The sequence below is a fragment of the Anser anser genome (assembly GCF_964211835.1).
Source record: "Anser anser genome assembly, chromosome: 13".
In the NCBI taxonomy this organism is placed as follows: domain Eukaryota; kingdom Metazoa; phylum Chordata; class Aves; order Anseriformes; family Anatidae; genus Anser; species Anser anser.
In genome coordinates, this window is record NC_139734.1 from 13,746,651 (window position 1) to 13,769,202 (window position 22,552).

At 52.1% G+C, this 22,552-nt stretch overlaps 1 protein-coding gene across 1 annotated transcript; it reads right to left on the bottom strand.

Moving 5' to 3' along the window:
• Positions 1–832: 832 nt before the first annotated feature.
• Positions 833–22,516, bottom strand: FOXO4 (forkhead box O4). Its single transcript, XM_083797957.1, has 3 exons — positions 21,953–22,516; positions 10,412–11,653; positions 833–5,897 (listed from the first exon to the last, which is right to left on the bottom strand). The coding sequence occupies exons 1-2, from the start codon at positions 22,382–22,384 to the stop codon at positions 10,430–10,432; spliced, it is 1,656 nt and encodes a 551-aa protein (XP_083654083.1). The 5' UTR covers positions 22,385–22,516; the 3' UTR covers positions 833–5,897; positions 10,412–10,429.
• Between the last annotated feature and the right edge of the window lie 36 nt (positions 22,517–22,552).

Here is a 22,552-nt window from a genome sequence, read left to right on the forward strand (position 1 = left end):
TAAGTCTTGAAGCAGGAAGCTTAAGACCCCTTCCGGAGTTATCTGCACCAACTGATTTCACGCTTTTTCAATGGCATTTTCTCACACCTTACTGAGTATCAGGGTACCCCGGCCTTTTTAATACAAGTTTCTGGCCGTCAGCACTGTGCAATTTCATTACCGAGAACTTCTCCTCAGTTTAAAGCCATCCCCGTCCCGCAGCGCAGTGCTCCAGCCGCGCAGCAGACCTGCCGGGACGGCATCCTGCTCGGAGCCAAGGGCTCCGCCACATCCCTCGCAAGCTGCTGCGCTGGCTCGGGCTGCATCTTCATTCCTCCGTGCCTCGTAGCAAGGAGGGACCCCATAAGGCACCGACCTGAAGCCTTCTCCTTCCCGGAGAGGCCTCTTACCTGCTTGCACACCTCTGAGCAGGCCGGCCAGCCCCAGGGACGACCAGCTGGCTTCCACTCGGACCTCCATGGCCCCCGGGATGGCAGCAAGCCAGTACCTTCCGCCAGCAGAAAGTGCTCCCGAGCTGCAGTAACTTTCCTTGATCTCCTTGAGTCGGGGTACGCAAGCGAAGATGAAAGGTCACTAACGTGCTCAGCTATCCTAATTCAGCGTCACCTCGTGGATGGGCCCCCAGGTACCGCCTGCACACTGTAACAAGAGGCTCTGCGCGCTTGAGAGCACCCTGGAGCCCTTGTAGGCTCTCACACATCGACCCTCCCACCTCTGGCCTAACAGCAGAGGAAGGCGAAGGAAAGGAGCTGAAGGTAAGGAAAAAAAAAACCCAAAAAAGCCAACTGGCCCCCACCAGTGAAACGGAACAAACTGCATGAGACACAGCGCAGAGGATTACAGGTTTTTATTTGTCAAACGTTCCCCCCTAGTCTAGCACATTCTACAGTCTTGCTAGCACAGATGGTAACAAAGAGCCTGTAATGGTTCAGAAGTTACACTGCTACAAAGAGCAAACAAAAGCAGAGATTATGTAAAAAAAAAAATTCTTGTGAGAAACGGGTGAAAGAGTGCAGAGGGGATGGGGTGGAAGTTCGGGCAGCTAGGGGTGCCTGCCCGTACGCAGCAGGCGGCTGTGCTAGCGCTGCACAAAGCCCTCCTGTGGTCTCACCAGGCGAAGCCCCCCCGGTGCTGGCAACACTTGCACAGAGCCCCCCCGGTGCCTGACGAAGAGGGCTCCTTTTGGGAGAAGTCACCTGCCATCCACGCAGCCGAACCGGAGCACCAAAGGGTAGCACCATGCCGAGCAGCGCGGCACCAGCTGCAGCCATCCCCTCCGACACGCACCCGGAGAGCCACACACCCAAACCATCAGCTCTTCCACCGCCAGCGTCTGCTGCCTCCCCTCCCTGCGCTACACCGCGATGCCAGGTAGAGATTTGATTCCATCAGCGAGTTTTCCATCAGCTACAGACACATCCTGGCGCAGGGGGAGATGCAAAGGCTAATGAAAAGAGGGGATCCCTTCCTCGAAGGGTTACGAACTGTAGTGATGTGTTATCGCACGCTCCTGAGCTTTCACACGGACAGATCTTTCAGGCATCTGGAGTCACCTCATTTGCTTTTCCCCACGTTAATTAGAACAAGTTTCTCATTAGGCATGCAGCTGAGGCAAACCCGAAGCCAAAGCCATCCCTGTTCGTGCTCACATCCCCAAACTGATTTTTTTTGTTGTTGATAATGGGTCCATACTTGCACATTATCTTGGTGACAGTCCAGGACACCACTCCCAAGGCACTCCTACCCATGGCACCAGACAGGTTTCTCATTCCTGGAGCAAGGCTAGCCCTGGAGCATTTGAGTGTGGCTATAAATGAGCAACTAAGTAAGAAAATGAACAAATCATGAACTATATAAAAGCTTTCTAGGCATTTCCTTTGGAAAACTTGATTAGTGCTACTTGCTTCTAGTGTGAGCCTCGCTTATGAGTACACACAGGCTCTGGAACGCTCCCACCGCTTTTGTTCCTCTCACCAGCACGATTCGGCTGCTGTTTTTAAAGCAGCACAGGGTAGGGGACGCCGTGTTTTCAGACACACCAGCTATGAAAATCAAGGGCTCCAAGAAACTTCCGATATTCCAAGCTTTTACAGGAAGCTGGTAGCAGTGAAATGCGCTCAAGTTGTAAAGAAGGCTCAAGCAATTAGCTAAACCCAGGAGTAAATAAAAGCAACAAGCCTGCCTCCTACCAGGCTCCACGGGCAGCCGCGAGCAGAATCCTTCAGGACCCAGAGCTGTGCGGTGGCTTCGCACCGCAGAAGACCCCGTCTGATCCTCTGGAGGTGAAGGAACCTGTTACCAAGCCCAGCGAGGACAAGGAAAACGCACGCAGCGCAAGGCCTCGTGCCAACAGTTCCCTGCCCACTCCTCTCAGGCACTTGTCCAGGAGCATCACTCCCCCCGTCGCCGGCCCCCTTCCCTCCCCACCAAGCTCAGAGCTGCTCTCTAAACCCCAGCCCAACCCCTCATGAGAGAAAAAAGTACCCGTAAGCACAGGGCCTGCTGCTGCCGACTCAGAACAGAGACCCGCCGAGACACTATGCTGAACCCGGTAGCAAACACTTTGGGAAGGAACAGAAAAACCACGGCAAGCAGTGGGGAAGCCCCCTCCCAGGTACATCCTTCCAGCAAGCAGCAGTTTGAGAACTTCAAAGTCTCTCGTGTCGCTTGAGGAAACGTCCCAGGCTAGAAAAGGTCACGGTTTACAAAGAGGAAGTTACTCGAGAAGGGGTTGGAGAACTCCCAAATTCTCTGCATCCCTGCCCTCCGCGCCTGCGATCCAAACCCTCCTGCTGCCCAAACAAACGAGGAGCGAGGCTGCCTGAGCCCACAACATCCCGTTTGTTGTCCCACAACATCCCATTCGCCGTTCGCTGAGCTCTCCCGGAGCTCCAGTAGTCTTCCCAGCACCGTCCTCGACACGAGCGCGCTCTCCAGCACCTTCAGCCACTGCCAGCTCCCGTTGCGCCGAGGGGGCAGAGGCTCCTGCACACAAGGCTCCTATTCCTACTAAAAGCAGAGTGTTTCTCATCAGCCCCCATCGTAGGGCTCTGACCACCTCTTCCCACAGGCCAGCCCAGGCAGGAACAGCTCCAAGGACACGCGGGTCTGAAGCGCTGGTACATGACATTGCCCTTCCTGTTTCTTCGGGCTCTGTTTCCACGCTGAAGGCATTAGGTTCGCGTTTAGCGGCGCCACGCACGCTGGGATCCTGTCCTTTGGTACCGAGCTGTGAAGCAACGGGACCGACCTGCTTGCACTTGCCATCCACCGCACCGTCGGTGCCTGCGAAGCCCGGGCAGCCTCTCGGCTTGGCTCTGGAGCTCCCGGGATTCATCCCCCCTCGGGGTCCAAGCGAACAAAGTGGCACGCAATGTGCCAAAAAACACAAGTCCCGCCACATCTCTGAACTGAATCAGCACAATGGCTGATCCTCGCGTGCAACGCGCGCCACGTGCAGCACGAGGCGCCTGTGGAAGGGCTGGCTGTCGATCTGTGTAATGAACTAGGTGTGGTGAGAACACACATCCGCGGTTCAAGCCGGCAGAGCGCAGGCCGGGATGCCGGGTCTTGCACTTCTTAATTTTTTGGTTTTGTTTTTGTTACGGTGAGGTGTGGCCAGACATGCAGATTGTGGGTAAGTGTTGAACGTATCACCGCGAGGTCTGCCACCAAGGCAGCCTTCAAAGCCCAGGTTATCAAATTACTCAAGGGCTCTAATGGCAGAGCACGCTAACGATAAGGCTGCTGAAGACTCCTCGTTGCAGGTAGCCAGACAAACCGCTCCTGTTCCAATCTCCACTCAAATGAAAATGAAATGAAACCCATGAGAACAGAGCAGACAAGGTGGTAGAAGAAGGCGGCTAATTGCACTGCATGATAGAAGCCTCAGCAGAAGCCACCACCGCCTTCGGGAAGGATTTGAGAGGCTTTCTGCCAGACCAAGATTACTGGGACCTGGTGAAAGCATCGCATCTCCCACAGCTCCTACCGCGGCGAACACCAATAAGGTGACAGGAACACGCCAGCTAATGCTCTCAGCTAATCTCCTGACTCCTAGCTTCTGTCTCGCAAGAACAAAGACGGGGCAGAATGTGACACACACATCCCCACGGGTGTGCCTACGGGCCCCAAGTTCCCCAGCAGCAGCAGCAACTTCAGCAACGAAAATCCACGGAAACCAAAAAGACAGCTACCGAACACAACAAAGCGCCCTCCCTAAGGGCTACCCAGGGCGTCAGCAGACCTAGCGTGATCCAGTCCACACCGTCCCCTCAGCAGAGTAGGGAATCTCTTGGTGCATCAGCTACAGCCCAGCCACTTAAGGGATTAGCCGAGAACAAGCGCGCTGTTAATGGTTAGCGTTCCCTAACGTCGTGCTCTTGGCTTGCTGGGAGTGCCCGACCAAGGGAAGGGCCCAAGGAGCGGTGGCCGACAGCCAGGCCACGCGGGCACCTTCCACTAGCCGCTCCCCGGTCACACCGCAGTGCCCTTCCCACTTTTTCTAACGACATTTTCAGCTTCTTGGCCCAAAATGCCTTCGGCCTTGTCCCTCCCATGCTGTAGTGTTATCTGGTATCAAGGGGACAGATGCAGCAAGTGTGGTTTTTATCCAATAATCTCATTTTCAATTAAAATATATAATATATATTTAAAAAGGTTTAGAAAAGCTTCTATGTAATTTGCAGCTACTTTTACATATAGATTACAATAATGTACAACCCTTCCCCAAGGTGGCTGAAACTGCGGGGATTTGCCAGTTCCTACCCCCAATCAATCATATACGTTACCAAACAGCAAATGTGTTTGTTCCTAATGCAGCTCTGAAAAAGAAGTCTGTCACTGGTACCTCCTCGGAGGGAGAGATGCCCAATACGCCTAAAGGGGACACACTTAACATTGGCTTCATGTTCACTGTAGAAAGTTCCCAGATTAGTAAAAAAATATTTCATCTATAGAAAATGCCCTTCTGAAAAGCAACCAGGGCTCTGTTAAGGCCACACCCAGGCTTTCCTTTTCTCTGCTGTAGCAAGAGAGATCAGAAACAAACCCCAACTGATGGTTTTGTGTCCCAGAAACAGCTATTAGCACCTGTGCCTATTGTACAGCAGCCTGGTGTATTGGGAATGTGCCGAGCACAGCATAGGGACTTCTCTAAACATGCTTCTCATTCAACGGGGCTTAGTTGGCACAGGGAAAAACTCAACGTCCCCCCGTCCCACTCGGACGAACGAGAGGAAGCCTTCCGCACCGTGACCACCACCCTTCCCCGCAGAACAACGAGGGGCGCTCCAGCGAGAGGGGCACGCTGAAAACACCGAGACCGACCGCTGGAACAGCACGCCCTCTTCCCGACAAGGTTTCCGCCAGTTCGCTTCTTCCAATTCCTCTGCGAGTCTGCGGGATACCGAGTGCACATCTGGTGGCTTAATGGAAACGTCCAACTACTCCGTCCCGGAGGGCAAGCCGAGCGCGAGCAGAGCCGGCCCTCCGCCAGTCCGAGGCACTGGGAAACTTTCTGCCGTAGCAGAGAGAGGGGATAGCCATTGGGATGCTCCTCCAGCAAACCCAACTCTTCACATGGGAAAACATTGCCCAACGCAGAGGCTTCTGGCCAAGGCTTCTACCAGGGCTCCTCTTTGGACTTGCACAGCCCAGGGTTTCCCCAGAAGATCCAAGGCAGGGTCAGGTTTGTAGGAAGAGACGTGGCACGTAACAGGATTATTTTTAAACTCTTCCCGTTGCAGCCAGATGCAGGTTGCCCTTTCTTCCCAGGTGGGCAGCCCCTTCTGCCCAAGGTGTGGTGCGCAGGGAAACTGAATCCAACATGCTCCGTTCTTTTCTCTGCCAGGGGTGGGAAGCGAAGTCAGAACCCGATGTTCAAAACCTGAAGGACACTAGGAAGAAGAAAAAGAGCGAATGGTTAGATCTCAGCTTCAGTGGGAACCCTGGATGCACAGAGAAGGAGTTAACCGCTATCAGCCAGGCTTGTGCCGCTCAAAGAATGCCCACTTCCACCAGGGAACGAACACAGAGCACAAGAGACCTTGATCAACAGAGTCAAGTGGAGGATGCGGCTGCTCAGCTCCTAGCTTCAGAATACAACTGAGACAAAGACAAAACAAAAACACAAAGGACAGAAGTAAGCTCTCCTCCGGCAAGCTGATGGCACCATCAAAGCTCTGCGAGATAAGCAGGTTTAAAGGACTTTGCTAACACCAGAAGCGTTGCGGGAAAGCAAGGAGGAAGAGGAAAGTTACTCCTCACCTTAAGCAGCCACAAATGTGAATTGGGAAGGAAGAGATGAAGGCTTTTTTTTTTTTTTTTTTGAGATCACACACAAGAATTGCTTACACTCAACCACTTAAAGAAATCCCATATCTATCTACAAAAAAGTAAGTATTTCTAGATATTTCATGACCCAAAAAGCCTTAAGACATCCCTTCTCAGGCCTTCTGCCTCACTCTGGGCAGAGTCAGCTTGCAGCGGCAAAGCAGCAGCTGCAGCTCCTTCAAGCAAGCCCTGGAAGACATCTGAGCTGCTTTAAGACACTGACATGAAACCTCCACTGCAGGTCCACGGTTCGTTTGGGAAGGCAGAATAGCAAGATAAATACAGGGCATCAAGTCAGGGCATTCAGCGGGAGCGCTGCTGAGTATGAAATAAACTCGTGGCAAAGGAAAACTACAAAGGGGAGTGAGCCCTGAACAAGGAAATACACTAGCGTAAACGAAAAGTCAGAGCAACAGGCTTTGGGAAACTGCAAGATGATGGGGGGAAGGGGTTATTTATTTATTAGTTTTCTGGTAGATGAAAACGCAGCGTTGGGACCAGAGGGAATTAGAGCACAGCAAGAAAACGCCGGGTCCAGGCCAAGCTGGGCACGGGACAGAGGGGCCAGGAAGCTACGCGGAGCCCAGCTGAACAACCGCAGGCTGCTGACTTAACTCCGCCGGGGGAACGGACGGACCGCACCGGAGGGGGACGAACCGCACACCAGTGCGCAGAAGAGGCAGTTGTACCCCCAGCTATCCCGCAGTGAAGCGCCTGAGGTACAGAGCTGAGCGAGCAGCAGGGCCCTGAGCCGCTGAGGAAAAGCCAGCCGCACCTCCCAGCCCCGCAGAGGACACGCACGGGGAGCGCCGCTGCCCGCGGACCACAGGCTCCTTCCAGCTGCGGCCACGCTTCGGGCACGGCCCTGCTCACGAAGGCGCCGCTCAGTCCCCGTCCCGCTCACACACCGAGCGCCTCGGCCGGGGAATGGAGGGCCTACAGCTGCGCGAGCGCCGGCAGCAGGAATTTGTCCTCCCCCGTGCTGTGGGCAGGCCAAGTATTTATTTATCCAGCTCCTATTCCATCCCGGCTGCTCGCTAACCGCCGGCGATCACGCTCTGGGATCCGATGGTCGGCTTTCGCTCAGCGTTACGCCCGGGTCTGACCCGGCAGGGCGGAGACTAAGCCCACGGAAGCTACCCCGAACGGCTGCAGGTGAGCAGTCGTTTCTGTCGGTTTTCACCAACGTCAACTTCACGTGGGGAGAAACCGCTCACAGAAAGCACACGAACGACTGGCACACGGAACAATACCTAAGGGCAGCCAGGCCTTCCCTGAGCAGGGGTTTCCGAGCAGGGACACAACTCTTCACAGTAACAGGTCCAAAGAAAGGACAGATGATACAAATCTTGACCTCTTCACAGACGCTGATGTCTGCAGCATTTTTTTTTTAAACTCCTAAATTTTGAGAAAACAGTCTGCTTTCTTTTCCCAGGGTTATTCATGGCCTCCAGGAACTCTCCTATTTCTCTCCACGCACATCCTGTTCCCCTTTTCTTACAGCCCTGATGCACTCCTGACCCACCTCCCTGCCTCGGCAGCATTCTGCATCGTGCCTGCCTTCCTTTGGGGAAAAAACTCCCCTTCAACTCACCCCACGGATACAGGCAGAACTTAAAAGCTTTGTAAAGCTCAGAAGAAAGCAGACAATCAAAGGGCAGAATAAAAGACTTGGAAGAAAAAAAAAAAGCACAGTGACCAGGGCATGCTTCTCCTCCTAGAGCAATACTGCAGCTGAGGACTGCTCGCGCAGAAGCACGGAGGAGCCACGCTTTGTGCCGATACACAATCACATTTCGGAACTCGCTCAACATTTTGCTCTTTCCTTAGTGGGGATGTGTCCAGCACATTCCCCAGAGAGCAACCCTTCAAACTCACGCAATAAAGAAAGCAAATCCAGGGCTTCTAATCTCAAGCAACTCCTCTGCCTCGATAAGCGACGCACACACCAAGTATCGACATGGACCAAGAGCACAGCTGCTGCTAAGAACATCCCTTCTCCCTCTTCAGCACGTGATTATAAGCCACACCTTCACCTTTTGGTGAACATTTCATCAGCTTTCCTGTTTTGTACCCTTAAAATAATAAATCTGTGCCTGGTATTCTGCAGACAGAGGTCTTGACTATCCAGGCCAGGTGATTAATGCACCCGGGACTGCGGGATATTTCTATCTTCCATGTTTTGAAAACACTACGAAGAACATTTCACCCCTGCAAAGCCAACGTATTCCCCAAATATGACGACCCGCAATAGCGCAGCATACAAAAAGCACCAAAGTTCAGAGCAACATCGAGTGGAGTTCAGAGCAACACCCAGGGCTGAAACAGCCAGGGCCTCTGTCACTATCTCACAAACAGTCCTTGGGCAGACAAACACTAGGGATGTTTTGTCAACTAAATTGGTCTTTGAAATCCGAACCGAGTTCCCCTATTCCACCTGAAGTGTGGGTATCCGATTTAAGACAGACACTCTGTAATTTGGCACGAGAACACTTAAATGCACAAGACTATAAAAAGCCATAAGGAAACGGGGGAAGGCCTGATGGATCCTCCTTCTCTCTACAGTAGAGATCTTCTAAGTAAGGACAGAAGAGTATTACTAACGAATGAAGTCCTAAGCGGTGTGATGGGATTTGGAATAACAGGGCATTAAATTGTGTTTAAAAAGTCCATATATAATAGCGTATCAGTGTGCTCACAGGGTTTATGTACCACAGACCCAAAGAACAGCGTTTCACTTTGTCTAGTCCCAAACACTTGTCTGGAACAGCTGCACAGGAAAATATTTACCCTAGAACCAGGTCTCCAGCACATACGGCAGCAGCAATCACCAGGAAATTTAGGCTGAAAGGGACCTCCAGAGGTCACTGGTCCAGAGTCCAAACCCCCGCTGAAAGCAGGGCTACCTTCAGGTTACTCAGGTGCCTTGGAAATAGCATTTAGGTCAAGCACACGATAATCTCACTCCTTCTCCATCACCTTGAAGCTCAAGGGCTTCCCGCAAGTGAAGCGGTATCTGCAGTTTGCCCTTACTTCTGCCTGCTCAGCTGGCCACTGTTACCGACGGAACTTGCAACGCTAACAAATACCACATCTGTCTCCTGCACAGGAAATAGTCTTGGCAAGGCTTCCACCTTCCAACCAACACCCAGTCTGCGCTCTAGTCCATACAAGAAGCTGCCCGTTCTGCTGGCTAACTGAGCTCCAAGCATGAAACGCACCTTCAGCTCCAGTTCTCTACTTCGACTGCATCGGTGGTTAAAGAGCTTCAGATCAGGATGACATAGAGAATATGATGTTTTTAACTCTGTTTCTCATACGCTTTATTTGCCAAAGTGATTCAAGGAATTTGTGAGCACGAAAGATCACCAGAAAGGCAGCTGTGCTGCTTCTGAAAGCATAAGCATGTGACAACCTTCCTCCTTCCATCTCCATTCACACCACACTCCCATTTTCTCTTCCTTTCCCATTTTAATGGCTGCATAAGCAATTCAGCAGTTGATGCTGACAAACAGGCTTACCAGACTTTACAGACACTCTCCCCAGATAAGGGAAGGGCAGAAGGTCTGATAACAGGGTGATTGTCCTGCTACATGCAGGACAAAGCAGGCAGTCATGAAACAGACATACTTTGCAACCTCATATACTAGAAAATTTTGCAAGCATAATCATAACCTGGGTAGAACAGTGTGCGCCTGCTCAATTAAACTGCTCTGTATACACAGCATCACGTCTTCAGAGAACCAGCACATGCTCTCATGTCAAATTCAGAGCTACAGATATCACGTGGCAGAGACCAATGTCCTGTAGAGCAGTCATCTTTGGGGACAAGAGAGGGCAGGAGTTTCTTTCAGGTTGCTGCTCTACTCCGTTAAGGAGTTTACTGCCCGGTAAGTTACCTTTACCTGCCCTTTTCTCCTTCTAAAAGGGAATGCAGTTCTCCCAGAAACTTTTAACTCAAAGAGCACATGCTCTTCCAGAGAGTTATCTGTCTGTAGCTACTGCAGAGTGGGGCGCAGGAAAAATCTCAGAGTCGATCCCGATACAGCACTGCAGCATTTTACGTAACTACACCTACCTTTTTGTGCTCCTGAAGTTAACTTGGTACCCAGGTATGGTTGGAGGCCTGCGAGGTGCTGGGATAGCTGGGAGTAGACAGAACAGGTTCAAAATTAAAGTCCAGTCCTTCTCCATCCATGAGTTCGCTGTTGATTATGTAATCCATATCACATTCAAGGTTCTCCATGTACATGTCAATGTCCAGGTCGATGGGCAGCCTGTCCTGGTTCAGCCCCAGAGGAGCAGGGCTGGCTGAAGAAAGCAGTGGTGGGCTGCCCAGCTGGACTGACTGGGCAGCTGTTGCAGAAACTGGAGCCTTCAAACTGTTGATGCTGCCAGCGTTTTGAGGAGATGCTACTACAGGAAGCGTTGATGGCAAAACACTGGCACCAACTGGTTCTGCCTGCTGCTCTGCAGGCTTTCCTCGCGGATTGCCTGAGCTCATCTTACTCTGGGTGGCTTGTCCACCCAGGAGCAGAAGAGTTCGGCCGCTCATCCTGCTACCAGTCTGTGGGAGAACTGGATCCACCTGAGTCATCATAACATCCCTTGGAGGCGGAGAGCTGGGCGTCAGAAGAGCTTCCAAGGTCTGAGGGCCGGAGAAATGGCTGACAGAACTCTGCAGTGAAATATCAACAGGGTTAAAGAGGGAATTGCCAAAAGTAGTGGTCTGACCAGCTGCGTTTGGGCTCCGCAAGGAGAAGCTGGAATCTCTTTGGATCTGACCACTGGAGGCAGATTGCTGGGTAGATAGCACAGATGAGCTGGGAGACATCAAATTTAACCCGTCAATGAGCTCAAGCTCCTCAGTCACGGTTGGTGGAACGTTGCTGGATGCACTGGAGTACACCATAGACGGGAGCAGCTCTTCATCGTGGAGGTCATCCTGATCAGTCACGATCGGAGAAAGCCTGGCACTAATGGTGCTTGCATTGGAACTGGTTCGAGGCCGGAAGGTGTTCCACACATCGGAGTCCTCGTTGCTTCTTGAGGACGGGCTCCCCGGCCACTTCGGGAACTGGGAGCCAGGACTGTCAGCAGTGGCTTCAGGAGCAGACTGGAGAGAGGGCTTCTTTTTGGATGCTTTACCTCTGACTTTTGCGAGCTTGCTGCTGTTGTCCATGGAGGCAGCTCTTCTTCTTGGTGCTTTTCCACTTTTACCGCCTTCAGGATTGAGCATCCACCAAGAACTCTTCCCAGTGGCTTCATTATGAACTTTAATGAACTTGCTGTGCAGAGACAGGTTATGCCTAATAGAGTTCTGGAAAAGAAAAAAAAATAGGAGCTGTGAGGAGCTGACAGTTTACACCACGTCTCCACCTAGAAATCTCACAAGCACAACTGCATTCAGACAGTATCCAGAGAAGAAAGGTAGAACAAAGACCTGCGCGTACCAAACCTGCCACTGCAGCTCCAACACGCCTGACAGCACGAGCAGGCAGAGCAATGTCTCCCTGATGCACCAGGGGTAAAGCTGCCATGACAACTAGCAGCTTCCAACTGGCATGGCCAGCACTGACACAAAAAGAACTTTTCAAGACCCTATGCTGTTGCTACAAAGCCTGCAGCAGCTGAACATACCACGGGGCAAGTAAGCGAATTCCCAAATACAGCTTGCAAGTTCAACATGAGCCGAATGGAACGTGAGCCAAGGCTGCTGCTGGAGAGTGTCACCTTCACCATCCCTCCTGCTCCCACCCTTCCGTTAACCCTGTTAGCCACAGAGCAGAAACGTGGCTGGAGTTTTTATTTTTCGTACAGTGAGCTTTCAGCAGGACCAGAGCACGGCATGGAAGTGAATTGGTTAAACAGCCTGGAAGGAGAGAAATGACAAAACCCACCCAATTCAGTCTGCCTATCGCTACCTTCATCCCCAAAACAAGACAGAATCCGTGGAGCAAGAGTCCCGGTAAGTCTGGGCGCTGCCAGCTGCGCTCCACACGGAGGCAGCACGCTTTGTGCGCGTTTCTGATGGGGTAAGATGTTCAGGCTGATAATGCACTCCCACGCTGTACGTGCCAGTTTTAGCCTCTCCCATCTTTCCCTTTGGCAAGGCACGCACTCCTTGTCCCTCCTAACACCCTTCACTTGGCTTAGCTTTGCTAGAAACTGCAAGCTCAAATGTCTGTACCCCAACAAACTGAATTTCAGTCCTGCAGCTGTGCTGATAACCCCCAGCACTTTAGAATCAGCGTGCAACAATCTCATCGTTTGCGCAGAACCCCCTGAAGATCCCTCTGAAGCCTGCGCTGTGCATTTGTTTCATATTTGCATTTAATTTGTTCAGATAGTCAAATTACACATAATTAAAAGGTGCTACACTGGTAGCACAACGGCGGTCCAAGAGCAACACCTTTTTCATATAAACTGAAAGGCTGACAGCAGCCTTCAACTTCCATGCATAGTCCTAATTGTGAACCACGTTAACTGTGCTTTTATCATCCTTTCCCACTGCCTCTGACCACAGTTCTTTCCTGCCCGCTGCCTTCCCTCTCCCCACCCTTTTCCTCTCAGCCAAGCCCTTACCATGCTAATTTTGTCCACCTTGCCAAAAGGACTGTCCTCCAGCGAGGCACAAACAATACAGCACAGTGGAAAGTTTTCACAGAGGTGGAAGGAGACGTGTGAATTGTTCCGAATTAGCTCTCATTTTAACCTTTGGCTGCTGAGGATTTGGACAAGACTGGCTGCTTGCGATCGCTATCTACGGAGACACAAGCTCCTACTTGGAGAGCACCCCAAGGGTTACTGCGGAGCCAGAGCCTGCAGGAACACGTGCGAGCCAACGCTCTTACAGAGATCTACGCTTTGAGTTATTCACATTAACAGCTGTAACAACGCTCCTCTCTAGCATATTCTTGAAATAAAGCTCTCTTTTCCGTCCAGTTTCCCCAAGAAGTAACCAGACTGGAACCCTGTCTCCTCGAAGGCTGCTGCTCTGATTTCCAAGGCATCACCCCCATTTCCCAGGTGAACGTGCCTGCGGCTGCAAGAACACCAAGCTGTCACAAATCCTTCATTTATCCTCCCGAAAGCAATCCGTGAGCTACTGATGACACCCAGCCCTGGCAGGCACGACCTGGTAGCTTGTTTGGAGCACGCACTGAAAGTTTCAGAACCGCTTTTAGCGCCGTTTACCAAAATGAAGCTTTAAACCAACGGGTTTGAGACTTCAGAATTTCACAAATAACTACAAGCTATTTCCTGCTATAGCTGGGTTTTGAGTCCTTCGTTAGCAAAAGCACACTGCACTGGTGCAAGCATTTCAGGAACACTGCAACCTGAAGAAAAGTAACGTCACTTCTTGTATCTAAGCGAAAGTCTTAGTGCCTAATTTTCTGGCTAAAAAGAAGCTCGAAACAAGACATCTTGAAACAAGTCTAAGAATTACATCAAGATTTGGGAAGCCCCGTACCTTTTATGCAACAGTCTCAAAGTGCTTGTACATGCTCCTGCTCAACTGAGATGATGGTTAATAGCTAGAAACACAGGTAATTGCTGTACTGCTCCTTCCTTCCTTGTCTTCCAACTCCCCTCCTCCCATAACACAAGCATCTGCAACTCTAAGCTGCTTCAGAGAGCTGATCTGACCAAAAAGCAGCCCCGTCCTTCCCTGAAAATGATTTCTGCCTGTTGGAGCTCTGCCTATTTTCTGAACTACCTCAGTGGGGAGGGTCGGGCACCTCAGTGCTAACAGAAACACAGAATGTGTGGTTGGAGGCAAGAGGAAGAAAAAAAAAAAACAGAACACTTCTTATATTACAGTTAGCTGCTGTCAGAAGTGCAATGCCTAAATTACGCCTTTCACACCTCTGCTGCAGCCTCTGTGAGGCAGCTCACCACCACAGCACCCGGAGTCATCACATATCTGCATGACCGGGCTTGTCTGTGTGCTGAAATACTCGGTCCAGGGCGTCCCAAAATAGATCTGAACAGGGCCTCGTCTCCCCTACCAGGCCCTGTGTTTTGAGACAAAGGGGCGTCGGGGAAGCGAGGACCGGCCAGCACAAGGAGCTGCTTCGTGTCACGCAGGTGCTAAACCTTACCAAGGCACGAGGAGGGGAGCTCCTTTGCTGTTAGCTTTGTCAGGCTCGTACACTCTGTGCTCTCCGGAACAAGAACGCAGCTACCAGCACGATTTAATGGGCCTAACGCGCGGAGGGCACCCTCAAATCTCATCGAGAGGGTGAGTGGAAAATTAACGATGCTAAAATAATCACAGAACTCCAAGTCAAACCTTGCAGGAGGGGAAATGACAGAATTTGGTCACCTAGGCAACCCTGACGTGTTTCCTTTTTCGATGTTAAGCAACTCAAACCAAAAACGTAGAGATGAAGTTAACTTTTTAGATGCTCAGCTTCATGGCTGCCTGGATCCCCCCTGCGCCGCAGAGCGCCTGGGATCCACACCCCCAGCCTTTACCTCCGTGACGCCTCTGACCAGACTGCAGCCTGAGCTGAAGGAAGCAGCAGTCAGAAAAGCCTGGGCCCAAATCCTTAGGAATCTCTCCAGCAGCTAGCTGGGAGGGGAGGAGGGTCGGTTACTGCATCCCACAGCGGTTCCTACAGAGCACTGCTGTATGTTAGGTACTGAAGTGAAAAAAAGACGGTCTGGGTCTCTAAGCCATCACAGATCAAAGATGATTCCTGTAAATCACATATTCAGACAAAACCATTATGAAATTAATGGCAGACATTACGCAAAGTTAAGGCCCGGCTAGGAGCACTTACCGTACGCCGAACAATGAAGCGTTCAGCATGCCCAGCCGCTTCGCGTACGGGACAGGATACATAAAACAGCCACAGCACTGTGACTAACAGCAGCCCCACACCGTTTCCTAATTCCCAAGAAGCCACCAAAACATTAAATCTTCCCCTTTGATAGCATCTCCTAAGGGCAAGCAACCCTCCTTGCCCTCGTACCGGCCAGGCCAGGCCCGGCCCCGCGCTTCGCTCTGAAGGAGAGGCATGAACCACCCGAGCTGGCACTACGGAGCCACCAGCTCTCCGGCCAGCCATCCGGATAACTGCCTGGATATGGAAATACTGTCTGAGGGGCACGAGTGCTTCTTACCAAAGACAGAAAGCCGGTGAGAGCCTTTCCAAGGGACTCCGGGGCTTCCCAGTAAGACTGAGGTTGCCTACCATAAAATTCGAGTTTTACTCGCATCAAATCAGAGCCTCCAGGCCAGCGTGTTCAGACAAAGGTTCCTCACAGAACAGAAGAGCAACAAGCCGAAACGCACCGTCCTGTGACACAGCTTTTCCATAGCTGGGAGAGGGCAGAAGAGGAGGCTCCTTTGTGCCGTGCCTGGATCAGGAGGCACACGGAGCGGTGGTGCAAGAGCCGTGCTAACAAAGCGCTCGGGGCCAGGCCAAGCACAAGATATGTTAAGCAAAACACAAAACAACATCTGTCCTTGAAATTTTTGAGCTTACACATGTTCACATGGATTTTCAAGGTCTGGCCATGACTACTCCCGAGCACGAGTGCCATTCTCCTGGGAAATTTCAAGTTCCTGATACAAATCATGGAGGCACCTGAATTCTTAGCAAAAAAAAGAAGTCTCTGAAGAATCAGGGACAGAAAAAGCTGGACGTACAATCACTGCAGCTCCCTGTGATGTGTTCTCACTGCCTTGGAGGCACACAAAGAACACGGTCACATCCCAGAGCAGGGCCATGTTCCAAAGCAAGGCCTGTAATTGTGCAGAATTATAATTTGCCACCACATTCTTCAGAGGCTGCAGAGGGAGGAGGCCCCGCCTGCCACATTTGTCAGTGCCTGTCTCAGCACTCACCCAGTCGCTTGGCTCCAGAGGCTTTAGGAAAAGTCTTCGCTGCAGAGATTTTGCAAAGCTGCGCTCCAGCAAGTAAACAACCGCTCCACAGCCAGAGCTAGAACATTTCTCCAGCAGCCTCCTTCCAGAAAGCACACGTGAGCACGGACGTCAAGCTCGGGAGACACAAAGCCACAGCTCATGAAGAACATTTTCCTTTCTGTAATCTTTCAATCGGAGTTCAGAAGAAGAAAATCCCAGCTCTCAGAAAAGCAAACACCGTGGCAATTTACACGTTTACCAAGACAGGCAGGCAGCAGAAGCCATGCAGGATTAGATAGAGCAGAAGAAACCTGTTGGAACAAGTAGCGCAAGCATCCCGGGAGCAGCCTTCTTTGAGGGCTGACTGGAAAATGAAGCTGTGCCATAAAGAATAATCTTTCAGCAAAGCAGCTTTCCAAAACAGACTGACAGGGAACAGGAAAGAGCAGCAGCAAAAGCTCCGGGTGATTTGCCTGACACTGCATGGGGCAGACGGACTTTTGCCAAAAGGAGAGCTCTCCCCTGCTCGGGAGGGAGGACTACGCTCTGCAAGGCTTCAAGTAAAGAAAAAAAAACACCAAGAAAACCCACCGCTGCTCTGTCATGCTCCTGTCCGTTATTTCTGTTCTGGCTTCTGTCTGTTATTCCCCCCCACACTTTAAGAAAACCCAGCGAGGTTGTTGGCCGCCGAGACAAAGAACGTCTCCCTGCGCTGCTAGCACCAGACAAACGCACTGGGGTTGTAAGAGGTAACAGCAAGTAGTAACAAGTCGTTTCCACCCAACCACCGCTACTCCAGGTACACACAGACCCTCGCTCCCTCCCCTCACCGTACAGCGACTTCAAAGAAACCAAACCAGGCCTGCTTACCAGAAAGCAGCACCCACAATTCTGCCACAGCCCCTGAAGATTAAGGGGACTCGCGTTTTGTTCAGCGCCACGACGGCAGCAATGACACTGGCGTTCAAATTCGATTTAAGATGCGCACCTTTTCATTTTTAGTGCCAGAATAGTTAACAGAGTATCATCGCGTCAGGCACACCAACTCACCGCCTTCCTCAGGACACCCAGCACAACGCAGCTGTTTTTCCTCACAAAAAGTAGGGAATCAGACCCTGGGCCGAGCCTCCCCTACAAACAAACGTGCACCGGACTGAAATTCAGGCAGATTTATGCTTTGATCAGAGCTACGACGCTGAGTTTTAAGTTTTGTATTTCCTTTTGTGTTACAGCTTTTTGGCATAAAGTCGGTTATGCCTCAGTGAGCAACAACAGGGAAATACTTTGAATGTCTTCTCAGATCATCATCTCGAAATTACCGTCACCAAAAGTCAAAAGCAAACCTCTGCAAATATTCCCACCATGACACGTTCCTTCCCAGACAAAGACTTCGTTCATGAAACAAAAGAAAAATCTCCTGCTACCGACTTGGGCCCTCACCTGTCCATGTTAAGAAGCCACAATTCTGACGAGCCTAAGCCAAAAAAAGCTTCCAGGACACAAGAATACTCCAGCACAGTGCAGACGGACATAAGCAAACAGCTAGCACGACTATTTTAAGGAACCGTCTGTTGCTTTTTTCTAGATCTGCATACAGAAAAAGCAAAAATTGGCTGGACAGAAGTCAACAAGCCAACGACTGATGAACTTTTCATCTTTACCAAAAGAAGCCTTCACTTAGCGTTGTATCCACTGAACTGGAACTTATCTGCAAGGTGTAAAGACAAGCTGGCAGAACCTACCGGGGCGGCACGACAAAAATAGCCCGGAACACTGAACAGGGTTGCTTTTGTCTCCTGGCCTGCTAGCCTTTCATCGAGGAACCTCAGAGGGCCACGGGAAGAGCAGCTGCTCCAATGCGAGGAAGCTCCGTGCGCGCTCTGCCTGCAGGTCAGACGTCCTCGGTCCTAGGAGACCTTCAGAGCCAGGGCTGCAGCGGTGGCAGCGGGGACGTCGCTCTGTAATCCTGGGCACAACCGCAGGGGAGACGCCAGGAAGCGCCTGAGAGCCATCAGGCAGACCTGATCCCTCGGGTCAACAGTTAGCGCAAACCACACGCGGCGTGCGCATCACACGAGCACGCAGAGACGACTGCGCGGAAGATTTTTTAAGCAAAATGCTGCCCTTTTTTGTAAAAGAGGCAGCTGAGCTGTACAGAGAGATGACACCTGTTTCAAGCAGAATGCCTAGTAAATTTTTAATTAGTACTGCAGCTACCTTAAATTGTTGCATTACGTACACGTACGCACTTGAATCAAAGCGAATGTGAAGTACCAGAACACAGATGTGACTTCAACCTCCTATAAACTAATGCAATGCAGCAGGGAAATATAACTGGGAAATTTCCAATAGGAAATATCTCGGGTTTGCTACAGTAAAATGCCTTTGGAGGGCGGAAAGGGTGGTTTTAAGCTCACTCTGTTCCTACAGAAGAGGAGACAACAGGTTTGGGAGAACACACAGAGCGTTGCGCTGAGAAAGCCCAGTCCTCAACATTGCTCATCACTGCGTCAAACTTGCTCATACTCCTGGATGCACGGAACGCGACAAGCAGCGCACGCAAACTGCTCCAGAGGGCTTCATGTGCTCCTGCTGAACAGAGCAGAGCTTTACTCAAAACCCTCACCGCCCTCCTCTCCCAAAGTCTGAAAGCCGGAAGGAATTATCCTCTTATCCAGAGAGCAGCTTGCAGAGCACCGAGGAGAGGATTACAAAGGAGTCAGGGGACACCCCCCTGCGGGGACACTTCTGCCTTTCAGCCCGGTTAGTTCCTAACTCCGGCTGAATTATTGCAGGGAAAAGAGACTGCGCATCCTGCGAGCCCGTCCCTTTAACGAAGTACTTCACGCAGTTCAAGAACAGCGACCATCACCTTCCTCGAAAACAGATTTTTCCGGAATTCAGAGGTTACACCCTGGCTGTCCGTAACAGCTGTATTTCCCTCTATTGTGTATCGGAGCAAGACAGCTGGAAAGTAGTCATGAAGTAATAACAGGTTTATGGGTTTTACCTTAACTGAAGCAGGTACAAATAAAAGTGTTCTGACATATTCACTTCTTAAATTCTCTATTTGAGCCGCACTGCACACAAACAGAACATAATACAACGTCAGAATATTTCTGCCAAAACGGCAGAAGCACCAGAACTCTAGGAGCTGCGGTACTCTTAAAAGGCACCACAATGTTCTATCAGCATTTAGCAGCAGCTCTGCATTCATTTCCTTCATCCAAACTCATTCGGTTCCAAACTGAGGAACCCATAAAGCTAAGACAACCAGAGAAGCTTATCTGTTACTTTACAAAATTAAAAATATGCAGAGTTTCATAGTTCTAAAAATACCAAAGAGCAGGGGAAACAGAAAAATAGGCAAGGCACATTCCTCAGCAGAAGACACATCTTTTGTTTATTCACTTTGTCCTAAATACAAAACACGAACCTATTAAATTTACTCTCAACCCACAAAAAAAAAAAAACAAACTGAGCTGACTTGATTGCTTCAGTATCATTTAAACTGTGAGTGTCTAACACGCCTTCATCTAACGTACCTTGATGCAAACAGATTAGGAAAACCTTCACCAGAAGAATTCTTCGTGTAAGCAGAACAAAGCAGCGCTCCCTGCCAACCCGCGCACCCGTGTCAGCACTGAAGAGGGCCGAAGTCGGAGCTCGACGGTCACTGTACGAGAGCCACGTCCCACCCCCGTACCAACCCCAACGGACAACGTCCTGAAAACGAAAAGCTTCTAATGGGAATTTCCCCTGGCATCCAAACTGCTTTCAGCTGTGTTTCCACGACGGTTTTCTGTTTGCTGGTTGAAGTCAACAGCGCTGAACTGCCCTAATGACACGGCGGGCTGCCTCCGACCGCGGCTGCTGCCATTCTGCCCTCCCTCATCTCTCCCAGCAGGAAGTTTCAGTTCTCTTCCCTCGCTAAAGCGGCCTCTGTTCCCAGCCCGCGAGACTGCAAATAAACTCCGTCGCTGAAAACATCATCGCAGAATGGCTACGGCAGTGGTATCTGAGCGAGGGCCACAGCTCTCCCACGTGCAGATTGTCATCTCCGCCTTTCCACGTGTTAAACCCAACCGCACGTTGTCCAGAAGGGATACCTGATGAAAACGCAGACTAAAACCCAAGACTGAAGGCCCCTTTATACAGAAAAGGATATAAAAATACATCCACACTGGAGCAAGCCCGAAGTGCGCCTATTCCAGCGTCCAGCCTGGCAGGATACTTCACAACGTTCCAACTTCCCCTCCGCATCTTGGGACACATTTAAGAAGACAAATTCAACTTTGGCCTCAAGCACCGTTGCCAAACAGATGCTGACAGAAATGCTGCAGAGAAACTACACCAGTTCTGTGAACTGCTTGCCAAAATAACACGATCCCACACAGCAGCAGGACCAGGACAGCACGCCTAGACAGAGGAAGCAAGAGCTATCTTGCAGTGAGACCACAAATCTACCAAAAAGAAAGCAAATACACCCCCCACGCTGCCCCAGATCAAAACTTAACAATGAGAATTCAACCTGCACAAAGAAGAAAAGGAAAAGAAAGTAAGATGGCCAGTGGATTTCAGTCAAATGACACGCGCTCTCTGGGAGCTGTCAGCAAGCCAGATGAACAGCAATCGTGAGAAGCCATCTATCAGCCCATGCCAACCTCAGCTGTGACAGCTGCGTCCCTCTCACCACGTTCCTACCCTCTCTCGAGGGAACATCAGCGCTCCTCACGCAGCCACACGGTGTGCCCCTTTAGAGAGCTGAGCCAGCTGAAAGCTAACCTAACAGAAAAAGCCACCTTTTTTTTCCAAAATTACCTCTCTGCATTGACTTAGCGATCGCTCACACAGGCAGACGAATGCGTGGCTGGAGCTGTGGAAGTCCCAAACCTCCCTGGCTCAACCTGCCGCAGAGCTGCGGCACAGAGGAGCTGCTGACCAGCCCTGTGAACAGACCGGAGCGTGACACACTTGTCACTCCACTCTGCTGCCAGAGCGACAGATCACGCTCTTCAGATCCCACTCTGGTGGCATCCAGTCACATACATATATGAATATGCACGTGTATGAGGACAGCCCAAGGGACTATTTCACGAGCCAGTTCTCACATCTCCCTTTCTCTTTGCCGGAGCTTGTTTGCCTAAACAGAACAGGGACACCAGGCTGCCACCTGCAGAGGACGGAAACGGTAGTGAGAGCTTTTAATAGAACTTAGCACGTGCCCTTTCTAGAAAAACAGGAGAGAACAATATCGAGGCTTTGGAGCTGTACGTCCTGAGACCTACTTTCCCTTTTCTGAACTCCAGCAGAGGTCCTCAGTCACTGTGGAGAAGAAACGTCGGCACTGTTCTAGGACACAGCACCCTTTTTAAAGGGAGCTTCTGGGAAGCCAAGAATGCCTGCTATGAAACAGTTATTTATACTGAGCTGCAGCGCAGTTGGGCGACGAAGAGCCGCAGAGCCTTGTACTTAAAAATCCCTCGGCTGACGCCTCGTCTCGCGCGGAAACTCGGTGACAGCCTCGTAGCTGCCCCTCGCTCCTTCCCTGGAAAGCCTCCCGAAGGCGAAGGGCGCAAGGAGCAGCCTTCCACGGCCTGATCCGGCACGGCCAGCAGCCCGCTCCTCCGCGCTCAGGACCTCGGGGCAGCCCCGAATACCCCGGTGCGGGCGGGCACCGGCCGAGCACGGGGCTCCCCCCGCCCCAGGCAGCCCGCACCCCCCGCGCCCCCCGCTCACCTTCCAGCCGGCGGAGCTGTTGCTGTCGCCCTTGTCCTTGAAGTAGGGCACGGAGCGCACCATCCACTCGTAGATCTGCGCCAGCGTCAGCCGCTTCTCGGGGGCGCTCTCGATGGCCTGGCTGATCAGCTCGGCGTACGACTGGTTGCCCCAGGCGTTGCGCCGGGAGCCGCCCTTCCGCGCCGCCGCCGCCGCCGCCGCCCCGCCTGCCCCCCGCGCCCCCTCGGCCCGCCCGGGCCCCGCCGCCGCCGCCGCCGCCGCTCCGCCCGCGCCCTCCTCCGCCGCTCCGCCCGCCTCCGGGGCCGGCAGCTCGGGCCGGGGCAGCGGCCAGGTGCAGGAGCGCGGCCGGCTCTGCGGCTCGAAGTCGGGGTCGATGTCCGGAGCCGCGGCACCGGGAGCGGCGCCGCCGCCGCTCCCGCCCGGCTCCGCCATGGGCGCCCCCTCAGCGCCGCCCGCCCCGCAGCGCGCCCCGGCCGCGCATGGGCCCGGCCCCAGGCCCCTTTGTGAGCCCCGGGCCCCGCCGCCGCCGCCGCGCCGCTCTGTTTACCAAGCAGCGGCGCCGCGCTCTGCGCCTGCGCGCGCGGGGCACGCCGGGAGCGG

Coding starts and splice junctions, on each gene's coding strand:
- FOXO4 (XM_083797957.1), bottom strand. CDS start 22,384: ATGGCGGAGCCGGGCGGGAGCGGCGGCGGCGCCGCTCCCGGTGCCGCG. Junction 11,654..21,952: donor ACAGCTCCGCCGGCTGGAAG/GTGAGCGGGGGG, acceptor TTTCTTTTCCAG/AACTCTATTAGGCATAACCT.